The sequence below is a fragment of the Oncorhynchus masou genome, chromosome 5 (assembly GCF_036934945.1).
Source record: "Oncorhynchus masou masou isolate Uvic2021 chromosome 5, UVic_Omas_1.1, whole genome shotgun sequence".
Taxonomy (NCBI): domain Eukaryota; kingdom Metazoa; phylum Chordata; class Actinopteri; order Salmoniformes; family Salmonidae; genus Oncorhynchus; species Oncorhynchus masou.
Window position 1 is genome coordinate 652953 of NC_088216.1, and position 26330 is coordinate 679282.

At 42.4% G+C, this 26330-nt stretch overlaps 1 protein-coding gene across 1 annotated transcript; it reads left to right on the top strand.

Annotated features, from left to right (window-relative positions):
* Positions 1–9879: 9879 nt before the first annotated feature.
* Positions 9880–18414, top strand: LOC135526020 (zinc finger protein 135-like). Its single transcript, XM_064954044.1, has 2 exons — positions 9880–10437; positions 16967–18414. The coding sequence occupies exons 1-2, from the start codon at positions 10098–10100 to the stop codon at positions 18058–18060; spliced, it is 1434 nt and encodes a 477-aa protein (XP_064810116.1). The 5' UTR covers positions 9880–10097; the 3' UTR covers positions 18061–18414.
* The last annotated feature ends 7916 nt before the right edge of the window (positions 18415–26330 follow it).

The window sequence follows — 26330 nt, forward strand, 5'->3', positions numbered from 1 at the left end:
AATTAACTAGGAAGTCGAGGCACCACGGGAAGATTTTGTTTATAGAATGTCAATTTCCCGAATATAACTCTCAAAAACAGTCGCTTATTGTTATGAATTAATTGTTATTATTACTTCATCAGTTCTCATTACTGAACCTCGCAAACCCCTGGATATCTGCATGAAACCCTAGCCTAAATCATGAATCAGGGATATACAAATTGACTTAATTATTTATTTACTAACTAAATAAATAATCACACAGAATGACATAACAGACAAACAAGTGTATATTTGGGTTACTGCATGATACAAAGAAAAAGTCCCTAGTGGACGAAGCCGATATGACGGAAAGGAAAGGGGTGGGGACTGAGAAAGAGCTGGAAAGACAACATGGATTCACACAGAGGATAATTGTACGAATGGACATACTAATACTTTGCACGTGAACGGCCGCTCATTCTGAAATAATGATGTACATATTTACACTTTTATGTCGTCGTTGTTGTCTCTCCGTTGAAAGCACTTGATCGCCCTGTAGAGTTCATCAGAGTCTCTGGTTAACTTTCCCAGAAGTCATAATATCTTTCGTGGTTGTAGGTGGTTATAATGGGTACTTCAGAGTGCCATTCAGAAATGTTCTCATAGGTTAGATGCTTCGGCGGTTGTCGGTATTCTCGTTCTAGGTTTACGTCATGTCTAGCTTCAGACTAGTAATTTGTTTTGTCTAGAATTTGCTCCTTCTTCTGTAGTTTTTTATTTATTTTAATTTTACCTTTATTTAACTAGGCAAGTCAGTTAAGAACAAATTCTTATTTTCAATGACGGCCTAGAAACAGTGGGTTAACTGCCTGTTCAGGGGCAGAACGACAGATTTGTACCTTGTCAGCTCGGGGATTTGAACTTGCAACCTTCCGGTTACTAGTCCAACGCTCTAACCGCTCCAGGGTAGCCTAGTGATCGATAGTCTCAGTGATCGATAGTGATTGATAGTCTCAGTTTAAACCTTTCCAGCTGTGTAGCCAAAACTACAGCTGTATGGTCTATAGAATTGTAGCCATTCCAACGTGGGGACTCTGTCCCGGCGTTCTCTGACTTAGTGTAGGGTTTTATACTCTGTGGAAAAAAGGGGTGGTTCTATGACGTCTGATGTAAAGTCTAGACTCATGGGGGGTGTGGCCACTGACCAGTGAAACTTTATAACTAAACAAGTATCTCGTTTAGAAGGCCAACATGACATTACATCTTCTCACAAATAGTTTCTTATTCAATCATACTTTTTTACACAACATTCAGGAAGAAAACTAATAACTGAGACACTTCCAAAGCTACCGTTATTCTGTGCTACTGTCCTTCCTGATGTCACAAAATAAAACACCTTCGACAGGATTGTTCTTTAAATACCCACGGACCATTCCCACATTCTCAAAATTAGAAATACTGTTTAATCCTTCAATCTTGGGAAATAGAAGTTAGGTTTATTCCCCCTCTCTTTCTGCATGACCACGATATACACCCCAAAGGGCCAGGTAGTGACCCCCCCTCAGAATGAGAGAGGGGTGGGGAGCCACGAATATACACCCCAAAGGGCCATGTCGTGAGAGTGTACTAGTCTTCAAACTAAAGGTGTATGAAAATGTGATGACGACGTTCTGATAACATTGATAAGAGTTGTTGACATGAAGAACATATTAATGACGTTGATAAGAGTTGTTGACATGAAGAACATATTAATGACGTTGATAAGAGTTGTTGACATGAAGAAAATATTAATGTGTCAGGACCCGGTTTTGAACCTGGATCTCTGGAGTGAGAAACAGTCACTTAACCAACTGAGCCACGAATAGTCAGCAGAACCCAGAAGATGAGGCAGACACAGCAGTACTTAAGACGGTGTATTTAATAAAGAAAAAATCCTAAAATACAAAAAATGGCAAATCCAAAAGGTGGTAGGTAAAACACAAAAAAGACCTCAAAAGAAACTCACCAAAAATAAACAAAAACAAAAAACAGAATACCACAAGAACGTCACCCGGAATCGACAAGAGCACACAGAACACTAGGGCAGGGTGCTAACATACAAACACAGAGCACAGAACAGAGGGAAACTAAGGGTTTAAATACACTCAGGGGAAAACGAGACACAGGTGCAAATAATAATGGGGAACAAGGGAAAAACATAAGGACAAAAAGCACAATGGGGGCATCTAGTGACCAACAACCGGAACAACCCTGGCCAAATCCTGACATGACGTTGATAAGAGTTGTTGACATGAAGAACATATTAATGACGTTGATAAGAGTTGTTGACATGAAGAACATATTAATGACGTTGATAAGAGTTGTTGACATGAAGAACATATTAATAACATTGATAAGAGTTGTTGACATGAAGAACATATTAATGACGTTGATAAGAGTTGTTGACATGAAAAACATTCACTTGCTGCCTCATCGATCTTCCCAAATGTATTAATCCACCATGTCAGAGGAAGACAACACAGGTGCTCATTGTAAAAAGCATTTGATTGATGCAACATTTATTTTGGTCTGAATAAAGATCAAATGTGGAACGCCACTAGTACACGTTCATTATATACACTGAATTTACAAAACATTATGAACACCTGCTCTTTCCATGACATAGCCCACCTACACAAGCTACCAATCAGATTCCCCCATTATACCCATTAGTATACCGTGTATTCAGAAAGTATTCAGACCCCTTGACTTTTTCACAGATTTTGTTACATCACAGCTAACATTGATTCAATCGTTTTTCCCCCTCGTCAATCTATACACAATACCCCATAATGATATCACAATACCCCATAATGACAAAGCAAAAACATTTATTTTATTTTTATAAATAAATCCAATATCACATTTACAAAGTATACAGACCTTTACTCAGTACTTTTTTAAGCAGCTTTGGCAGCGATTACAGCCTTGAGTCTTCATGGGTATGAGGCTTCAAGCTTGGCACACCTGTATTTGGGGAGTTTCTCCAATTCTCTGCAAATCCCATTCTTCTCTGAAGAGTGGCTGGGCCACTCAAGACATTTAGAGACTTGTCCCGATCCATAATAAACCCCAGGAAGAGGAGCTGCTGCCTTGGCAGGAACTAATGGGGATCCATAATAAACCCCAGGAAGAGGAGCTGCTGCCTTGGCAGGAACTAATGGGAATCCATAATAAACCCCAGGAAGAGTAGCTGCTGCCTTGGCAGGAACTAATGGGAATCCATAATAAACCCCAGGAAGAGTAGCCGCTGCCTTGGAAGGAACTAATGGGGATCCGTAATAAACCCCAGGAAGAGTAGCTGCTGCCTTGGCAGGAACTAATGGGGGTCCATAATAAACCCCAGGAAGAGTAGCTGCTGCCTTGGCAGGAACTAATGGGGATCCATAACAAACCCCAGGAAGAGGAGCTGCTGCCTTGGCAGGAACTAATGGGGATCCACAATAAACCCCAGGAAGAGTAGCTGCTGCCTTGGCAGGAACTAATGGGGATCCATAATAAACCCCAGGAAGAGGAGCTGCTGCCGTGGCAGGAACTAATGGGAATCCATAATAAACCCCAGGAAGAGTAGCCGCTGCCTTGGCAGGAACTAATGGGGATCCATAATAAACCCCAGGAAGAGTAGCCGCTGCCTTGGCAGGAACTAATGGGGATCCATAATAAACCCCAGGAAGAGTAGCCGCTGCCTTGGCAGGAACTAATGGGGATCCATAATAAACCCCAGGAAGAGTAGCTGCTGCCTTGGCAGAAACTAATGGGGATCCACAATAAACCCCAGGAAGAGTAGCTGCTGCCTTGGCAGGAACTAATGGGGATCCATAATAAACCCCAGGAAGAGTAGCCGCTGCCTTGGCAGGAACTAATGGGGATCCATAATAAACCCCAGGAAGAGTAGCTGCTGCCTTGACAGGAACTAATGGGGATCCATAATAAACCCCAGGAAGAGGAGCTGCTGCCTTGGCAGGAACTAATGGGGATCCATAATAAACCCCAGGAAGAGTAGCCGCTGCCTTGACAGGAACTAATGGGGATCCACAATAAACCCCAGGAAGAGTAGCTGCTGCCTTGGCAGGAACTAATGGGTATCCATAATAAACCCCAGGAAGAGGAGCTGCTGCCTTGACAGGAACTAATGGGGATCCATAATAAACCCCAGGAAGAGTAGCCGCTGCCTTGGCAGGAACTAATGGGGATCCATAATAAACCCCAGGAAGAGTAGCTGCTGCCTTGGGGTCCTGTGTGGCTCAGTCGGTAGAGCATGGCGCTTGCAACGCCAAGCGTCGTGGGTTCGATTCCCGCTGGGGCCACCCATATGTAAAAAGTAGTGGCCCCAGCCGACTTGTAAGTCGCTTTGGACAAAAGCGTCTGCTAAATGGGATATATTATTATTATAGGAACTAATGGGGATCCATAATAAACCCCAGGAAGAGTAGCTGCTGCCTTGGCAGGAAGTAATGGGGATCCATAATAAACCCCAGGAAGAGTAGCTGCTGCCTTGGCAGGAACTAATGGGGATCCATAATAAACCCCAGGAAGAGTAGCTGCTGCCTTGGCAGGAACTAATGGAGATCCATAATAAACCCCAGGAAGAGTAGCTGCTGCCTGGGAAGGAACTAATGGAGATCCATAATAAACCCCAGGAAGAGTAGCTGCTGCCTTGGCAGGAACTAATGGGGGTCCATAATAAACCCCAGGAAGAGGAGCTGCTGCCTTGGCAGGAACTAATGGGGATCCATAACAAACCCCAGGAAGAGGAGCTGCTGCCTTGGCAGGAACTAATGGGGATCCACAATAAACCCCAGGAAGAGTAGCTGCTGCCTTGGCAGGAACTAATGGGGATCCATAATAAACCCCAGGAAGAGTAGCCGCTGCCTTGGCAGGAACTAATGGGGATCCATAATAAACCTCAGGAAGAGTAGCTGCTGCCTTGGCAGAAACTAATGGGGATCCACAATAAACCCCAGGAAGAGTAGCTGCTGCCTTGGCAGGAACTAATGGGGATCCACAATAAACCCCAGGAAGAGTAGCTGCTGCCTTGGCAGGAACTAATGGGGATCCATAATAAACCCCAGGAAGAGTAGCCGCTGCCTTGACAGGAACTAATGGGGATCCACAATAAACCCCAGGAAGAGTAGCTGCTGCCTTGGCAGGAACTAATGGGTATCCATAATAAACCCCAGGAAGAGGAGCTGCTGCCTTGACAGGAACTAATGGGAATCCATAATAAACCCCAGGAAGAGTAGCTGCTGCCTTGGCAGGAACTAATGGGGATCCATAATAAACCCCAGGAAGAGTAGCCGCTGCCTTGACAGGAACTAATGGGGATCCACAATAAACCCCAGGAAGAGTAGCCGCTGCCTTGGCAGGAACTAATGGGGATCCATAATAAACCCCAGGAAGAGTAGCTGCTGCCTTGGGGTCCTGTGTGGCTCAGTCGGTAGAGCATGGCGCTTGCAACGCCAAGCGTCGTGGGTTCGATTCCCGCTGGGGCCACCCATATGTAAAAAGTAGTGGCCCCAGCCGACTTGTAAGTCGCTTTGGACAAAAGCGTCTGCTAAATGGGATATATTATTATTATTATTATAGGAACTAATGGGGATCCATAATAAACCCCAGGAAGAGTAGCTGCTGCCTTGGCAGGAAGTAATGGGGATCCATAATAAACCCCAGGAAGAGTAGCTGCTGCCTTGGCAGGAACTAATGGGAATCCATAATAAACCCCAGGAAGAGTAGCCGCTGCCTTGGAAGGAACTAATGGGGATCCGTAATAAACCCCAGGAAGAGTAGCTGCTGCCTTGGCAGGAACTAATGGGGATCCATAATAAACCCCAGGAAGAGTAGCCGCTGCCTTGGCAGGAACTAATGGAGATCCATAATAAACCCCAGGAAGAGTAGCTGCTGCCTTGGCAGGAACTAATGGGGGTCCATAATAAACCCCAGGAAGAGTAGCTGCTGCCTTGGCAGGAACTAATGGGGATCCATAACAAACCCCAGGAAGAGGAGCTGCTGCCTTGGCAGGAACTAATGGGGATCCACAATAAACCCCAGGAAGAGTAGCTGCTGCCTTGGCAGGAACTAATGGGGATCCATAATAAACCCCAGGAAGAGGAGCCGCTGCCTTGGCAGGAACTAATGGGGATCCATAATAAACCCCAGGAAGAGTAGCTGCTGCCTTGGGGTCCTGTGTGGCTCAGTCGGTAGAGCATGGCTCTTGCAACGCCAAGCGTCGTGGGTTCGATTCCCGCTGGGGCCACCCATATGTAAAAAGTAGTGGCCCCAGCCGACTTGTAAGTCGCTTTGGACAAAAGCGTCTGCTAAATGGGATATATTATTATTATTATTATTATAGGAACTAATGGGGATCCATAATAAACCCCAGGAAGAGTAGCTGCTGCCTTGGCAGGAAGTAATGGGGATCCATAATAAACCCCAGGAAGAGTAGCTGCTGCCTTGGCAGGAACTAATGGGGATCCATAATAAACCCCAGGAAGAGTAGCTGCTGCCTTGGCAGGAACTAATGGAGATCCATAATAAACCCCAGGAAGAGTAGCCGCTGCCTTGACAGGAACTAATGGGGATCTATAATAAACCCCAGGAAGAGTAGCCGCTGCCTTGGCAGGAACTAATGGGGATCCATAATAAACCCCAGGAAGAGTAGCCGCTGCCTTGGCAGGAACTAATGGGGATCCATAATAAACCCCAGGAAGAGTAGCTGCTGCCTTGGCAGGAAGTAATGGGGATCCATAATAAACCCCAGGAAGAGGAGCTGCTGCCTTGGCAGGAACTAATGGGGATCCATAATAAACCCCAGGAAGAGTAGCTGCTGCCTGGGAAGGAACTAATGGGGATCCATAATAAACCCCAGGAAGAGTAGCTGCTGCCTGGGAAGGAACTAATGGGGGTCCATAATAAACCCCAGGAAGAGTAGCTGCTGCCTTGGCAGGAACTAATGGGTATCCATAATAAACCCCAGGAAGAGTAGCTGCTGCCTTGGCAGGAACTAATGGGGATCCACAATAAACAAATATAAATACAAATACACTGAGACATTTTCTAAAATGTTTTATGAGATCCTAGAACACATTGCGAGGGATGTTTTATGAGATTCTAGAACACATTGCGAGGGATGATTTATGAGATTCTAGAACACATTGCGAGGGATGGTTTATGAGATTCTAGAACACATTGCGAGGGATGGTTTATGAGATTCTAGAACACATTGCGAGGGATGTTTTATGAGATTCTAGAACACATTGCGAAGGATGGTTTATGAGATTCTAGAACACATTGCGAGGGATGTTTTATGAGATTCTAGAACACATTGCAAGAGATGTTTTATGAGATTCTAGAACACATTGCAAGAGATGGTTTATGAGATTCTAGAACACATTGCGAGGGATGGTTTATGAGATTCTAGAACACATTGCGAGGGATGTTTTATGAGATTCTAGAACACATTGCGAAGGATGGTTTATGAGATTCTAGAACACATTGCGAGGGATGTTTTATGAGATTCTAGAACACATTGCAAGAGATGGTTTATGAGATTCTAGAACACATTGCGGGATGTTTTATGAGATTCTAGAACACATTGCGAGGGATGTTTTTTGAGATTCTAGAACACATTGCGAGGGATGTTTTATGAGATTCTAGAACACATTGCAAGAGATGGTTTATGAGATTCAGAACACATTGCAAGAGATGGTTTATGAGATTCTAGAACACACTGCGAGGGATGGTTTATGAGATTCTAGAACACATTGCGAGGGATGTTTTATGAGATTCTAGAACACATTGCGAAGGATGGTTTATGAGATTCTAGAACACATTGCGAGGGATGTTTTATGAGATTCTAGAACACATTGCAAGAGATGGTTTATGAGATTCTAGAACACATTGCGAGGGATGTTTTATGAGATTCTAGAACACATTGCGAGGGATGTTTTTTGAGATTCTAGAACACATTGCGAGGGATGTTTTATGAGATTCTAGAACACATTGCAAGAGATGGTTTATGAGATTCTAGAACACATTGCAAGAGATGGTTTATGAGATTCTAGAACACACTGCGAGGGATGTTTTATGAGATTCTAGAACACATTGCGAGGGATTTTTTATGAGATTCTAGAACACATTGCGAGGGATGTTTTATGAGATTCTAGAACACATTGCAAGAGATGGTTTATGAGATTCTAGAACACATTGCGAGGGATGTTTTATGAGATTCTAGAACACATTGCGAGGGATGTTTTTTGAGATTCTAGAACACATTGCGAGGGATGTTTTATGAGATTCTAGAACACATTGCAAGAGATGGTTTATGAGATTCAGAACACATTGCAAGAGATGGTTTATGAGATTCTAGAACACACTGCGAGGGATGGTTTATGAGATTCTAGAACACATTGCGAGGGATGTTTTATGAGATTCTAGAACACATTGCGAAGGATGGTTTATGAGATTCTAGAACACATTGCGAGGGATGTTTTATGAGATTCTAGAACACATTGCAAGAGATGGTTTATGAGATTCTAGAACACATTGCGAGGGATGTTTTATGAGATTCTAGAACACATTGCGAGGGATGTTTTATGAGATTCTAGAACACATTGCGAGGGATGTTTTATGAGATTCTAGAACACATTGCAAGAGATGGTTTATGAGATTCTAGAACACATTGCAAGAGATGGTTTATGAGATTCTAGAACACACTGCGAGGGATGTTTTATGAGATTCTAGAACACATTGCGAGGGATTTTTTATGAGATTCTAGAACACATTGCGAGGGATGTTTTATGAGATTCTAGAACACATTGCGAGGGATGGTTTATGAGATTCTAGAACACATTGCGAGGGATGTTTTATGAGATTCTAGAACACATTGCGAGGGATGTTTTATGAGATTCTAGAACACATTGCGAGGGATGTTTTATGAGATTCTAGAACATATTGCGAGGAATGTTTTATGAGATTCTAGGACACATTGCGAGGGATGGTTTATGAGATTGTAGAACACATTGCGAGGGATGTTTTATGAGATTCTAGAACATATAGAACACATTGCGAGGGATGGTTTATGAGATTCTAGAACACATTGCGAGGGATGTTTTATGAGATTCTAGAACACATTGCGAGGGATGGTTTATGAGATTCTAGAACACATTGCGAGGGATGTTTTATGAGATTCTAGAACACATTGCGAGGGATGTTTTATGAGATTCTAGAACATATAGAACACATTGCGAGGGATCTTTCCTCCAAACAGAATATTTCCAGATCTGATATCTTTTGTCTGTTCTTATGGATGGCCCTTTTTAATTCAAACCACAGGTTTTATATGGGGTTCAAGTACGAAGACTGAGATGGTCATTGACAAATGTTGTGCCCAATTAACAATTTCTTTGTTGATTTTGATGTGGGCTTGGGGTTATTGTATTGCTGGAAGTTTCCGCCTTCTGGCAGAGGAAGGTAGGCTTTGGCCTAAAATATCCTGGTACTGTGTAAAAATCATGATGCTGTTGACCTTAACATGGGCCCCAGAACCAGTAGCCCCATGACATCAAAGATTCAGCACCATATTTTACAGTAGGTATTTTTTAAATTATTTTACTAGGCAAGTCAGTTAAGAACAAATTCGTATTTACAATGATGAGCTATCGGGGAACAGTGGGTTAACCTTGTTCAAGGGCAGAACGACAGATTTCTACCTTGTCAGCTCTGGGATTCTAGCCTAGTGTTAACTTAACAGACTAACAACGTCAATATAAGAAAGTACTCGTCAACTGCGTTTCCTCCCTCCAGACAACAGATGGCGATATGGTTCTTTCAGGCGATGTTTCTACTGTGACGTATAATCTAGCGGACGGAACACTTCTTCAACAACTGCAGCCACCTCGGTAGCTCGCCAGACAACAAAGTCGGAACATTCAAGCTCTTTAGACAATTTCCTGGTTTAATTTGCAACTGTGTTTTAAACATACTTCTGTGTGAAAGAACTAGTTATCCCATTCAATTTCGTATTGACGTTGTTGCTGTTAGCTGTCTGTTAAATTAACACTAGTCTAGTCGCTAATGCTAATGAGCTAACATCCCCAACCATGAGTTTACTAAGCTACACTGAGAATTGCTTGACGGAGAAAGGAAATCTCATGGAAGAGGAGACTGTTACCGTCAAGAAAGAAGTAGAAGGTGAGGCTGTTACAGTGAAAGAAGAAGGGGAAGAGGCTTTCAGCGTGAAAGAGGAGGAGGATGTTACAGTGAAGGAAGAGGAAGATACAGTTTTTGTAATGAAGGAGGAAGAGGGGGAGATGACTGTCACAGTGAAAGAGGAGGAAGACGTTTTTGGAGAGAAGGAGGAAGAGGAGGAGGAGATTACTGTCACATTAGAGGAGGAAGAAGAACAGAAGACTGGAGAACTGATTAACACCAGTAAATACAGTGAGTACTATCTTTATAAAACAGGGACATTGATCTGATTAACACCAGTAAATACAGTGAGTACTATCTTATAAAACAGGGACATTGATCTGATTAACACTAGTAAATACAGTGAGTACTATCTTATAAAACAGGGGCATTGATCTGATTAACACCAGTAAATACAGTGAGTACTATCTAATAAAACAGGGACATTGATCTGATTAACACCAGTAAATACAGTGAGTACTATCTAATAAAACAGGGACATTGATCTGATTAACACCAGTAAATACAGTGAGTACTATCTTTATAAAACAGGGACATTGATCTGATTAACACCAGTAAATACAGTGAGTACTATCTTTATAAAACAGGGACATTGATCTGATTAACACCAGTAAGGACAAACTCTGCAGTTAGTGAAATATTGTGTGGTTTTAAAAGACAATTCTACACCTGAACATGTTGTTCTGTAGGTATTGTTATACGTCCTCCAGTGTTGTTTTTGTTGTCGTTTCCTGTTGAAAAGCTTTATATAAATGTAAATACAGTAAATTACACACACAAAAGGGTAAACAAATAAAACATGTTTCGAGCAAAATTAGTTTTAAGCAAAACTTAAAGGAGTTGGTCTGATGAGAAATGGTGATGTCATTATTCATTTGCTTGAGGAACAAATAGAGGAACTTGTGTTATGTCTGTTGAGATTTGTGACTTGTGTCACCTGTTGAGATGTGCCATTATTTACCTGGACCACCTGTTGAGATGTGTCATGACTTACCTGGATCACCTGTTGAGATGTGTCATGACTTACCTGGACCACCTGTTGAGATGTGTCATGACTTACCTGGACCACCTGTTGAGATGTTCCATTACTTACCTGGACCACCTGTTGAGATGTGTCATGACTTACCTGGATCACCTGTTGAGATGTGTCATGACTTACCTGGACCACCTGTTGAGATGTGTCATGACTTACCTGGACCACCTGTTGAGATGTGTCATGACTTACCTGGACCACCTGTTGAGATGTGTCATTACTTACCTGGACCACCTGTTGAGATGTTATGACTTACCTGGACCACCTGTTGAGATGTGCCATGACTTACCTGGATCACCTGTTGAGATTTGCCATGACTTACCTGGATCACCTGTTGAGATGTCATTACTTACCTGGACCACCTGTTGAGATGTGCCATGACTTACCTGGATCACCTGTTGAGATTTGCCATGACATACCTGGATCACCTGTTGAGATGTCATTACTTACCTGGACCACCTGTTGAGATGTTATTACTTACCTGGACCACCTGTTGAGATGTTATTACTTACCTGGATCACCTGTTGAGATGTTATTACTTACCTGGATCACCTGTTGAGATGTTATTACTTACCTGGACCACCTGTTGAGATGTGCCATGACTTACCTGGATCACCTGTTGAGATGTTATGACTTACCTGGATCACCTGTTGAGATGTTATGACTTACCTGGATCACCTGTTGAGATGTCATTACTTACCTGGATCACCTGTTGAGATGTCATTACTTACCTGGACCACCTGTTGAGATGTGCCATGACTTACCTGGATCACCTGTTGAGATGTCATTACTTACCTGGACCACCTGTTGAGATGTGTCATGTCATGACTTACCTGGACCACCTGTTGAGATGTGTCATGTCATGACTTACCTGGACCACCTGTTGAGATGTGCCATGTCATGACTTACCTGGACCACCTGTTGAGATGTGCCATGTCATGACTTACCTGGACCACCTGTTGAGATGTGCCATGACTTACCTGGACCACCTGTTGAGATGTGTCATGTCATGACTTACCTGGACCACCTGTTGAGATGTGCCATGTCATGACTTACCTGGACCACCTGTTGAGATGTGCCATGTCATGACTTACCTGGACCACCTGTTGAGATGTGCCATGACTTACCTGGACCACCTGTTGAGATGTGTCATGTCATGACTTACCTGGACCACCTGTTGAGATGTGTCATGACTTACCTGGACCACTTGTTGAGATGTGTCATGTCATGACTTACCTGGACCACCTGTTGAGATGTGCCATGTCATGACTTACCTGGACCACCTGTTGAGATGTGCCATGACTTACCTGGACCACCTGTTGAGATGTTATGACTTACCTGGACCACCTGCTGAGATGTGTCATGTTATGACTTACCTGGACCACCTGTTGAGATGTCATGACTTACCTGGACCACCTGTTGAGATGTTATGACTTACCTGGACCACCTGCTGAGATGTGTCATGTTATGACTTACCTGGACCACCTGTTGAGATGTCATGACTTACCTGGACCACCTGTTGAGATGTGTCATGTTATGACTTACCTGGACCACTTGTTGAGATGTGTCATGTCATGACTTACCTGGACCACCTGTTGAGATGTGCCATGTCATGACTTACCTGGACCACCTGTTTTAGATGTGCCACGACTTACCTGGACCACCTGTTGAGATGTGCCATTACTTACCTGGACCACCTGTTGATGTGTCATGTCATGACTTACCTGGACCACCTGTTGAGATGTGTCATGACTTACCTGGACCACCTGTTGATTTGTCATGTCATGACTTACCTGGACCACCTTTTGAGATGTGCCATTACTTACCTGGACCACCTGTTGAGATGTGTCATGACTTACCTGGACCACCTGTTGAGATGTGTCGTGTCATGACTTACCTGGACCACCTGTTGAGATGTGTCATGTCATGACTTACCTGGACCACCTGCTGAGATGTGTCATGTCATGACTTACCTGTACCACCTGTTGAGATGTGTCATGTCATGACTTACCTGGACCACCTTTTGAGATGTGTCATGTCATGACTTACCTGGACCACCTGTTGAGATGTGTCATGTCATGACTTACCTGGACCACCTTTTGAGATGTGTCATGTCATGACTTACCTGGACCACCTGTTGAGATGTCATGACTTACCTGGACCACCTGTTGAGATGTGCCATGACTTACCTGGACCACCTGTTGAGATGTGCCATGACTTACCTGGACCACCTGTTGAGATGTGCCATGACTTACCTGGACCACCTGTTGAGATGTATCATGACTTACCTGGACCACCTGTTGATGTGTCATGTTATGACTTACCTGGACCACTTGTTGAGATGTGTCATGTCATGACTTACCTGGACCACCTGTTGAGATGTGCCTTGTGTTCAGTAAATCAGGTGTTTAAAGGAGACTACCGCTATAAAGCTTCCATGAGTTTGATCCACCAACAAAACGTTAATGGATTAAATGCTTCCCAATATATTTTTTCACAACATTTTTAAGGGCAATTCCATGTAAATGTCCAACTGAGCACGTGCACATATAAAGTTAGTCATTTTCAAATGAAACCACATGCATCGTTATCCTTAAGATCTATATGTTGGAGTTCAGGCAAGTTTAAATAGGACATTGCATAAAAATCTTATATTTGTCTAAATTAAACTGGTTAACTTTTTTATATACAGTACCTGCAAAAAGTTTGGACACCTTTTAATTGAAATGCATTCCAGGTGACTACCTCATGAAGCTGGTTGTGAGAATGCCAAGAGTGTGCAATGATGTTATCATGACAAAGGGGTGGCTATATGCAGAATCTCAAATATAAAATTATATATTTGGATTTGGATTTTTTTAACACTTGTTTTGGTTACTATATGATTCCATATGTGCTATTTTATAGTTTTGATATCTTCACTATTTATTCTACAATGTAGAAAATAGTAAAAATAAAGAAAAACCTTTAATGAGTAGGTGTTCTAAAACGGTTGACCGGTAGTGTATATACAAAAAATATATAAATTCAAATGCCTCACACAGGTCACCCATTGGTAGATGGGTTTAACAACAACAAGAAGCAGACATTGAATATCCCTTTGAGCATGGTGAAGTTATTAATTACACTTTGGATTTAAAATGTTCTATCATGGTATTTTAAAAGAAATTGACGATATTTGACTGTATTGAAATGTTTTTTTAATAATGAAAGTTTTAAATTTGCTTTATGAGTAGTGAGTGATTTTTAGGGTGGCAGCACATATATTCTAAGTGATTTCAATTAGTTTTTCTCCATTCTGATTGGTTTATACTGTTCAATTCAACTTCAACCCCCCTAAAAAGTCATCATGTTAAACAATTCCTGCATTTGAGATCATTTCCAGGGCTGCTCGATATGGGCTAGAATCTGGGCCTTATTTTTAACCACATCTTGCAATTTGACTTAGAGCAAAACACTTGGGTTAACTGTTGGAATCATGGGACGAGAATGTCTATTCTAATTATATAGTTAGAATATAATATTTGGCACTTTGAATACAGCGTTTGACATGACAATGAATGAAAATGCCAGGGAGGTTGTGACAGGGTAGGAATTAATGGGACCCTATAATCTTTGGCAACATTGAATGTTTTCTCTTAGCTTCTTCATGTAGCTTATTCTTGCTTTGCGTTTCACCTCTTCTAATTTCAAAGACACTTGCACAAACAACATGCTGATTTAGGTCTACACCATCACTGGTGTTATGAGGCTGTATAGCTAATTATAATAACCTCCTTATCATTTGCACTCACTGTATATAGACTTTTTGTTTTCTTTGTTTTACTGTATTATTGAATGTATGTTTGTTTATTCCCTGTGTATCTGTGTTGTTGTTTGGTCTCATTGCTTTGCTTTATCTTGGCCAGGTCGCAGTTGTAAATGAGAACTAAGTTAAGCCTACCTGGTTAAATAAAGGTGAAATAAATAACATTACATTATGCTTGCTCTTACTCAGTACATTTATTAGCTAAGTTGGCGATTAGCATTAGCGGCTAACAAGATTGAGGAACAACTTGCTAATAAAAGACAAACTAGCTGTTTGCAGATGCAAGAAACACAAGCTAATAGTGTAATTATATAAAATGCTAGTATATTTAAGAAGCAAAGTGACAACTGCATGGTTATCAACAGTGTTGCATTGACGATGCAGTCTGAACGCAAGTGTCTCGTTGTTGACGAACATCCAAATGCGCTCCTGTGACAGAGGGACGTGGTCTGTGTAGAAAGCCGCATAGAGAGAGCGAGATGACTCAAGTATCGAAGTAAACTATAAAAATGGACATTACACACTGCGTGTCACATTTTAACAAACCAAACATTCAAAATACCGGTATAGAAGGTCAAGTCAAACTCAAACCGGTCCGTGCTTCAATATCGGTATTTCGCAAAAAACTGTATACCACCCAACCCTACTTTAGATTTATTATTATTATATTATTTATTTACACCCAGTCACTACAAAGATACAGGCGTCCTACCTAACTCAGTTGCCATAGAGGAAGGAAACTGCTCAGGGATTTCACCATGAAGCCAATGGTGACTTTAAAACCAAGTTGAATGGCTGTGATCGGAGCATCTATACGCTCAAGCTGGGCAAAGTTTATGTCCACGTGTAGCCTTCATCTGTAGGGATGTACACTTAACAATAAATATAAATGCAACATGTAAAGTGTTGGTCCCATGTTTCAGGAGCTGAAATAAAATATTTCAGAAATGTTCCATACGCACTTAACACTTATTTCTCTCTAATTTTGTGCACAAATGTGTTTCCATCCCTGTTAGTGAGCATATCTCCTTTGCCAAGATAATCCATCCACCTGACAGGTGTGGCATATCAAAAAAGCTGATTAAACAGCATGATCCGTACACAGGTGCACCTTGTGCTGGGGACAATAAAAGGCCACTGATATGTACAGTTTTGTCACACAACACAATGCATGCTGCTGACTGCATGAATGTCCACCAGTGCCGTTGCTAGAGGATTGAATGTTAATTTCTCTACCATAAGCCGCCCCCAATGTCGTTTTAGAAAATTTGGCAGTACATCCAACCGGCCTCATAACTGCCGACCACGTGTGACCAGCCCAGGACCAGCTTCTTCATTTAAGACCAGCCACCCAGACAGCTGATGAAACTGTGGGTTTGCGCAACTGAATATTTTCTGCACAAACTGTCAGAAACCGTCTCAGGGATGCTCATCTGCGTGCTCGTCGTCCTCACCGGGGTCTTGACCTGATATTTCTCTGTCAAATCAGTTAGCTGACAGCAGCTAGCGAGCATAGCTTTGTGATAGAGAGGATAGCCAGCTGCAGCAATCACCAAGCTATGCTAGCTAGCTGTTGCCAGCTTGGCTAAACACAAGGTCTAGCCTTTAGCCTACACATAGAACTGAATTAGAGATGTTGAGTCAGTGAGAAGGGGAGAAGTCCTCAACTTCAAAACGTTATTCTCTTCAGCAAAACTAGCTTACCTCATTTTACTCACTACTAGACTAGAAGAATGGGGTAATAATGTCTAGATGCTTTTTTCCAGGGGAGATTAGTTTATAAATTGGCTGGCTTGGCTGTGGGACAGTGGTTGTATAGGGATAATTCAAATCTAATTGTTAACAGGCATTACATAGGGATCATGAGGAGATTTCATTCAGGTCTCTCAGTTTAACCAAATACTCTTTGTTTTTGGCAGGAAAGAGACCAGCCTCTCACTCTGACAGATGGAAGAGTCCTTCAGGGGAACCAGACCCAGAGACTCCCAAACCAGCGAGACGACATCACTGCTCCCTGTGTAATATGAGTTTTAAGTGGTCATGGAAGCTGAAAGAGCATAAAAGGACACACGTAGGAGAAAAGCCATTCCAATGCTCCCAGTGTGGAAAGAGTTTTACTTTGTTGGGGAGCCTGAACAAACATAAGAGAATACACACAGGAGAAAAGCCTTATCACTGCTCCCAATGTGGAAATAGTTTTATGTGGTTAGGGAGCCTGAACAAACATAAGCGAATACACTCGGGAGAGAAGCCTTTCCCCTGTTCCCATTGTGGAAAGAATTTTAGGTTGTTAGATACCCTGAAGGAGCATGAAAGGACACACACAGGGGAAAAACCTTACCATTGCTCCCAGTGTGGAAATAGTTTTTCCCAGTTAGGGAACCTAAACAAACACAAAAAAATACACTCTGGAGAGAAACCGTACCCCTGTTCCCATTGTGGAAAGAATTTTAGGTTGTTAGATAATCTGAAAGAGCATGAGAGAACACACACAGGGGAGAAACCTTACCAATGCTCCCAGTGTGGAAAGGATTTTACCCAGTTAGGGAACCTAAAAAAGCATGAGATAATCCACTCTAGAGATAAGCCTTACCACTGCTCCCATTGTGAAAAGAGATTTACCCAGTTAGGGAGCCTGAACAAACATAAGAGAATACACTCTGGAGAGAAGCCTTACCCCTGTTCCCATTGTGGAAAGAATTTTAGGTTGTTAGATAATCTGAAGGAGCATGAGAGGACACACACAGGGGAGAAACCTTATCATTGCGCCCAGTGTGGAAAGGATTTTACCAAGTTAGGGAACCTAAAAGAGCACGAGAGGACACACACAGGGGAGAAGCCTTATCACTGCTCCCATTGTGGAAAGAGTTTTATCCAGCTAGGGAACCTGAATAAACATAAGAGAATACACTCTGGAGATAAGCCTTACCCCTGTTCCCAGTGTGGAAAGAGTTTTACCCAGTTGGGGAACTTAAATAAACATAAGAGAATACACTCTGCAGAGAAGCCTTAACATTGTTCCAAGTTAGGGAACCTGAAAAGGCATGAGACCATAAACACACAGTTTGGATAGAGTTTGGATAGAGTTTTAGTTCGGGAACCTAATTGTGGAAAGACATTTTCCCGGACAGAGAACCTGAAATCACATGAGAGAATAGACAAGGCTAGTCTAATAATAGTCTAGTCTAATCACAGAATAGAGAGAATAGACGTTCTAAATAGCTGTTCTGACTGATGTTTTTGAGTGTTGTTTTTTTTGATGCCACATTAAATCATGTTGTTTATATCAAATCTCCCCCCCCCCAAAAAAAGTCCTACTTTACTTTTTTCCTCTTCAGACATGATTACAATTACAATAAAGTTACAATTTAAAATGTATATTTGATTATGATTTTGGATTGATTGAATAGAAATATGAACCCTCAGATGTTAATGATATGATTTAGAAAGTTGTAAAATGTAATTATTAAATGGAGGAATATAAAACGGATCCATAAGCCACCATGTTACATTTTAAAAAAGGTTCTGTGGCAGAAAATGCGTATCTGCTAATTACCATCAGGATTTACTTGCAGGCTAAATTTGAAGCGGTTCTCATCAGATAACAAGGCAGGGATTTACTTGCAGGCTAAATTTGAAGCGGTTCTCATCAGATAACAAGGCACACGTTACAGCCCTATGCTAGGAGCAGTACGCTGCTGTTTCCTGCTCTGCAAAGATCTGAGAAAAAGTACAAATGTGTCACATAAGAAGTAGATGTGAGACAACCCAAATGTATCACATAAGTAGATGTGAGCCCACAACCCAAATGTATCACATAAGTAGATGTGAGCCCACAACCCAAATGTGTCACATAAGTAGATGTGAGACAACCCAAATGTATCACATAAGTAGATGTGAGACAACCCAAAGGTATCACATAAGTAGATGTGAGACAACCCAAATGTATCACATAAGTAGATGTGAGACAACCCAAATGTATCACATAAGAAGTAGATGTGAGACAACCCAAATGTATCACATAAGAAGTAGATGTGAGACAACCCAAAGGTATCACATAAGTAGATGTGAGACAACCCAAATGTATCACATAAGTAGATGTGAGACAACCCAAATGTATCACATAAGAAGTAGATGTGAGGGGGGCTGTGATGTATCTCTCCCTGAGTGAGAGAGGTGGGAACTTTGACAGAGTCCAACATTGTGTTCGAGGGGTTTAGGAACTTAGAGACATTTAACAAATTTGCCAATATTCCCCTTCTAGACTGTTGATTCGAGTCCTCCTGACTCGAGATAAACATCTTTAAAGAACTGCAATACTGCCATCTGGATGATAGGATGATAGGATAGGATGATAATGAGACTGCAATACTGCCATCTGTAGGGTGATAATGAGACTGCCATCTGTAGGATGATCATGAGACTGCAATACTGCCATCTGTAGGGTGATAATGAGACTGCCATCTGTAGGATGATCATGAGACTGCAATACTGCCATCTGTAGGGTGATAATGAGACTGCCATCTGTAGGATGATCATGAGACTGCAATACTGCCATTGGTAGGATTGTCATGAGACTGGAATACTGCCATCTGTAGGATGATCATGAGACTGCAATACTGCCATCTGTAGGATGATCATGAGACTGCAATACTGCCATTGATAGGATTATCATGAGACTGCCATCTGTAGGATGATAATGAGATGCCATCTGTAGGATGATAATGAGCCTGCAATACTGCCATCTGTATGATGATAATGAGACTGCAATACTGCCATCTGTAGGATGATCATGAGACTGGAATACTGCCATCAGTAGGGTGATAATGACACTGCCATCTGTAGGATGATCATGAGACTGCAATACTGCCATTGGTAGGATTGTCATGACTGCCATCTGTAGGATGATCATGAGACTGCCATCTGTAGGATGATAATGAGACTGCAATACTGCCATCTGTAGGATGATCATGAGACTGGAATACTGCCATCTGTAGGGTGATAATGACACTGCCATCTGTAGGATGATAATGATCCTGCAATACTGCCATCTGTAGGATGATCATGAGACTGGAATACTGCCATCTGTAGGGTGATAATGACACTGCCATCTGTAGGATGATAATGATCCTGCAATACTGCCATTGATAGGATTATCATGAGACTGCCATCTGTAGGGTGATAATGACACTGCCATCTGTAGGGTGATAATGAGACTGTAATACTGCCATCTGTGGTGTGATCATGAGACTGGAATACTGCCATCAGTAGGGTGATAATGAGACTGCCATCTGTAGGGTGATAATGAGACTGCAATACTGCCATCAGTAGGGTGATAATGAGACTGCAATACTGCCATCTGTTGGATGATAATGAGAGTTAAACCTGTAAACATACCATATTCTAAACATTGGGTTTTAGGTTTCTATACAGCACTTTGAGATATCAGCTGAAATAAGAAGGGCTATATAAATAAATACATTTGATTTGGTTCTTTCCACAATATGGATATTCGGCCATATTAACGTTGTCGGTCCTACATTTAGGTGTTCCTGTAATATAGTCTATTCAATATGGTTATTAGGCAATATTAACGTTGTCGGTCCTACATTTAGGTGTTCCTGTACTATAGTCTATTCAATATGGTTATTAGGCAATATCAACGTTGTCGGTCCTACATTTAGGTGTTCCTGTAATATAGTCTATTCAATATGGTTATTAGGCCATATCAACGTTGTCGGTCCTACATTTAGGTGTTCCTGTAATATAGTCTATTCAATATGGTTATTAGGCAATATCAACGTTGACGGTCCTACATTTAGGTGTTCCTGTAATATAGTCTATTCAATATGGTTATTAGGCCATATCAACGTTGTCGGTCCTACATTTAGGTGTTCCTGTAATATAGTCTATTCAATATGGTTATTAGGCCATATCAACGTTGTCGGTCCTACATTTAGGTGTTCCTGTAATATAGTCTATTCAATATGGTTATTAGGCCATATCAACGTTGTCGGTCCTACATTTAGGTGTTCCTGTAATATAGTCTATTCAATATGGTTATTAGGCAATATCAACGTTGACGGTCCTACATTTAGGTGTTCCTGTAATATAGTCTATTCAATATGGTTATTAGGCAATATCAACGTTGTCGGTCCTACATTTAGGTGTTCCTGTAATATAGTCTATTCAATATGGTTATTAGGCCATATCAACGTTGACGGTCCTACATTTAGGTGTTCCTGTAATATAGTCTATTCAATATGGTTATTAGGCAATATCAACGTTGACGGTCCTACATTTAGGTGTTCCTGTAATATAGTCTATTCAATATGGTTATTAGGCAGTAGCACTGTGTTTGTGTTTAAGGCTGAAGGAAGAGGTAGTTCCTTATTCAACTCACTCTTCAGTAAATTTAGGATTTTAATTTCCTGATCAGCATTTTGTGCCGGAGAACCTGTTTTTAAAATGGAAACGGTTGCTTATGTTTGTATTTCTTAATTCTAACCTTCATGAATTTAGTATTTTGGTTTCATTGAGTTAATTTGTGCACCAGGGCTCCATTCCGTCTGTACAGCTGAAGGGTTCCGCTATAAAAATATAGAAGGTCATTTCGGATTGAGCCGACACGTGCAGGGTTTACCTTGAATGCATTGCCTTTACATTTCAATCAAATCAAATTTATTTGTCACATACACATGGTTAGCAGATGTTAATGCGAGTGTAGCGAAATGCTTGTGCTTCTAGTTCCGACAATGTAGTAATAACCAACAAGTAATCTAACTAACAATTCCTAAACTACTGTCTTATACACAGTGTAAGGGGATAAAGAATATGTACATAAGGATATATGAATGAGTGATGGTACAGAGCAGCATAGGCAAGATACAGTAGATGGTATCGAGTACAGTATATACATGTGAGATGAATATGTAAACAAAGTGGCATAGTTAAAGTGGCTAGTGATACATGTATTACATAAGGATGCAGTCGATGATATAGAGTACAGTATATACGTATACATATGAGATGAATAATGTAGGGTAAGTAACATTATATAAGGTAGCATTGTTTAAAGTGGCTAGTGATATATTTACATCATTTCCCATCAATTCCCATTATTAAAGTGGCTGGAGTTGAGTCAGTGTCAGTGTGTTGACAGCAGCCACTCAATGTTAGTGGTGGCTGTTTAACAGTCTGATGGCCTTGAGATAGAAGTTGTTTTTCAGTCTCTCGGTCCCAGCTTTGATGCACCTGTACTGACCTCGCCTTCTGGATGATAGCGGGGTGAACAGGCAGTGGCTCGGGTGGTTGATGTCCTTGATGATCTTTATGGCCTTCCTGTAACGTCGGGTGGTGTAGGTGTCCTGGAGGGCAGGTAGTTTGCCCCCGGTGATGCGTTGTGCAGACCTCACTACCCTCTGGAGAGCCTTACGGTTGAGGGCGGAGCAGTTGCCGTACCAGGCGGTGATACAGCCCGCCAGGATGCTCTCGATTGTGCATCTGTAGAAGTTTGTGAGTGCTTTTGGTGACAAGCCGAATTTCTTCAGCCTCCTGAGGTTGAAGAAGCGCTGCTGCGCCTTCTTCACGATGCTGTCTGTGTGAGTGGACCAATTCAGTTTGTCTGTGATGTGTATGCCGAGGAACTTAAAACTTGCTTCTCTCTCCACTACTGTTCCATCGATGTGGATAGGGGGGTGTTCCCTCTGCTGTTTCCTGCTGTATCACGCTGTAAAGCTGAACTTGGGCGTAGTGGATTCAATAGAGCCCTTAGTCTTCAAGCTAAAGTTGTATGAAAATGTAGTTCTGATAACGATGATAAGTTGCTGACAAAAAAAAACATTTCCTTACTACTTCATGAATGTACCCATCGGTATTATTAAAACATTTCCGAGCTTCTTCATGAATGTTCCCATCGGTATTATTAAAACATTTCCTAGCTACTTCATTAATGTTCCCATCAGTGTTATTAAAACATTTCTTAGCTACTTCATTAATGTTCCCATCAGTGTTATTAAAACATTTCCCAGCTACTTCATGAATGTTTCCCATTGGTATTATTAAAACATTTCCCAGCTACTTCATGAATGTTTCCCATTGGTATTATTAAAACATTTCCCAGCTACTTCATGAATGTTTCCCATTGGTATTATTAAAACATTTCCCAGCTACTTCATGAATGTTTCCCATTGGTATTATTAAAACATTTCCCAGCTACTTCATTAATGTTCCCATCAGTATTATTAAAACATTTCCCAGCTACTTCATTAATGTTCCCATCAGTGTTATTAAAACATTTCCCAGCTACTTCATTAATGTTCCCATCAGTATTATTAAAACATTTCCCAGCTACTTCATTAATGTTCCCATCAGTGTTATTAAAACATTTCCCAGCTACTTCATTAATGTTCCCATCAGTGTTATTAAAACATTTCCCAGCTACTTCATTAATGTTCCCATCAGTGTTATTAAAACATTTCCGAGCTACTTCATTAATGTTCCCATCTGTGTTATTAAAACATTTCCCAGCTACTTCATTAATGTTTCCCATTGGTATTATTAAAACATTTCCCAGCTACTTCATGAATGTTTCCCATTGGTATTATTAAAACATTTCCCAGCTACTTCATGAATGTTTCCCATTGGTATTATTAAAACATTTCCCAGCTACTTCATTAATGTTCCCATCAGTATTATTAAAACATTTCCCAGCTACTTCATGAATGTTTCCCATTGGTATTATTAAAACATTTCCCAGCTACTTCATTAATGTTCCCATCAGTATTATTCCGCCAAGTCGGAAAAAACACAGATGCTGATTTGTAATAATAATTTGATTAAGGCAACATTTTTGTATCTGAATAAAGATTAAATTAATATTTTTGAACGATGTTAGCCACTAGTGAACATTCATTATCTACATTATGTACTTACAGAAATTAGTTATTCTGAATGGAGAGCTGGAAGGTAGATGACAACGTGTTAGGACAGGTCTGAGTGGGTGAATGGAGGGCTGGAAGGTAGATAACAACGTGTTAGGACAGGTCTGAGTGGGTGAATGGAGGGCTGGAAGGTAGATAACAACGTGTTAGGACAGGTCTGAGTGGGTGAATTGAGGGCTGGAAGGTAGATAACGTGTTAGGACAGGTCTGAGTGGGTGAATGGAGGGCTGGGAGGTAGATAGCAACGTGTTAGGACAGGTCTGAGTGGGTGAATGGAGGGCTGGAAGGTAGATGACAACATGTTAGGACAGGTCTGAGTGGGTGAATGGAGGGCTGGAAGGTAGATAACAACGTGTTAGGACAGGTCTGAGTGGGTGAATGGAGGGCTGGAAGGTAGATAACAACGTGTTAGGACAGGTCTGAGTGGGTGAATGGAGGGCTGGAAGGTAGATAACAACGTGTTAGGACAGGTCTGAGTGGGTGAATGGAGGGCTGGAAGGTAGATAACGTGTTAGGACAGGTCTGAGTGGGTGAATGGAGGGCTGGAAGGTAGATAACAACGTGTTAGGACAGGTCTGAGTGGGTGAATGGAGGGCTGGAAGGTAGATAACAACGTGTTAGGACAGGTCTGAGTGGGTGAATGGAGGGCTGGAAGGTAGATAACAACGTGTTAGGACAGGTCTGAGTGGGTGAATGGAGGGCTGGAAGGTAGATAACGTGTTAGGACAGGTCTGAGTGGGTGAATGGGGGGCTGGAAGGTAGATAACAAAAATCAGTGAGATCAGTGAGGCGCAGAGAGAAATAAGTGAGATCAGAGTGAAATCAGTGAGACGCAGTGAGATCAGTGAGACACAGAGTGAAATCAGTGAGATCAGTGAGACCCAGTGAGATCAGAGAGACGCAGTGAGATCAGTGAGACTCAGTGAGACGCAGAGTGAAATCAGTGAGACGCAGTGAGATCAGTGAGACCCAGTGAGATCAGAGAGACGCAGAGTGAGATCAGTGAGACGCAGTGAGATCAGTGAAGACCATAACTTGCTGTATGAACCTGAGAGCTCAGAATCACAATCATCACAGAGCCAAGATATACTATCGATCACTTTGGGGGAAGCAGGCTGGTGTTCTGGATATGGAGGAGGAGAAGGCTGGTGTTCCCTGATATGGAGGAGGAGAAGGCTGGTGTTCCCGGATATGGAGGAGGAGAAGGCTGGTGTTCCCTGATATGGAGGAGGAGAAGGCTGGTGTTCTGGATATGGAGGAGGAGAAGGCTGGTGTTCCCTGATATGGAGGAGGAACAGGCTGGTGTTCCCTGATATGGAGGAGGAGAAGGCTGGTGTTCTCTGATATGGAGGAGCGGGCTGGTGTTCCCTGATATGGAGGAGGTGAAGGCTGGTGTTCCCTGATATGGAGGAGGAGAAGGCTGGTGTTCCCTGATATGGAGGAGGAGAAGGCTGGTGTTCCCTGATATGGAGGAGGAGAAGGCTGGTGTTCCCTGATATGGAGGAGGAGAAGGCTGGTGTTCCCTGATATGGAGGAGGAGAAGGCTGGTGTTCCCTGATATGGAGGAGCGGGCTGGTGCTCCCTGATATGGAGGAGGAGAAGGCTGGTGTTCCCTGATATGGAGGAGGAGAAGGCTGGTGTTCCCTGATATAGAGGAGGAGAAGGCTGGTGTTCCCTGATATAGAGGAGGAGAAGGCTGGTGTTCCCTGATATAGAGGAGGAGAAGGCTGGTGTTCCCTGATATAGAGGAGGAGAAGGCTGGTGTTCCCTGATATGGAGGAGAAGGCTGGTGTTCCCTGATATGGAGGAGAAGGCTGGTGTTCCCTGATATGGAGGAGGAGAAGGCTGGTGTTCCCTGATATGGAGGAGGAGAAGGCTGGTGTTCCCTGATATGGAGGAGGAGCACCCTGGTGTTCCCTGATTTGGAGGAGGAGAAGGCTGGTCTTACCTGATATAGAGAAAGAGCGGGCTGGTGTTCCCTGATTTGGAGGAGGAGAAGGCTGGTGTTCCCTGATTTGGAGTAGGTGAAGGCTGGTGTTCCCTGATATGGAGGAGGAGCAGGCTGGTGTTCCCTGATTTGGAGGAGGAGAAGGCTGGTGTTCCCTGATATGGAGGAGGAGCAGGCTGGTGTTCCCTGATTTGGAGGAGGAGAAGGCTGGTGTTCCCTGATATGGAGAAGGAGAAGGCTGGTGTTCCCAGATATGGAGGAGGAGAAGGCTGGTGTTCCGGATATGGAGGAGCGGGCTGGTGTTCCCTGATATGGAGGAGCGGGCTGGTGTTCCCTGATATGGAGGAGCGGGCTGGTGATCCCTGATATGGAGGAGCGGGCTGGTGATCCCTT

Excerpts from the sequence above, each read along its gene's own strand:
- LOC135526020 (XM_064954044.1), top strand. The coding sequence starts at position 10,098 with ATGAGTTTACTAAGCTACACTGAGAATTGCTTGACGGAGAAAGGAAAT. Across the intron at positions 10,438-16,966 it reads GATTAACACCAGTAAATACA|GAAAGAGACCAGCCTCTCAC; the intron begins GTGAGTACTATC and ends TGTTTTTGGCAG.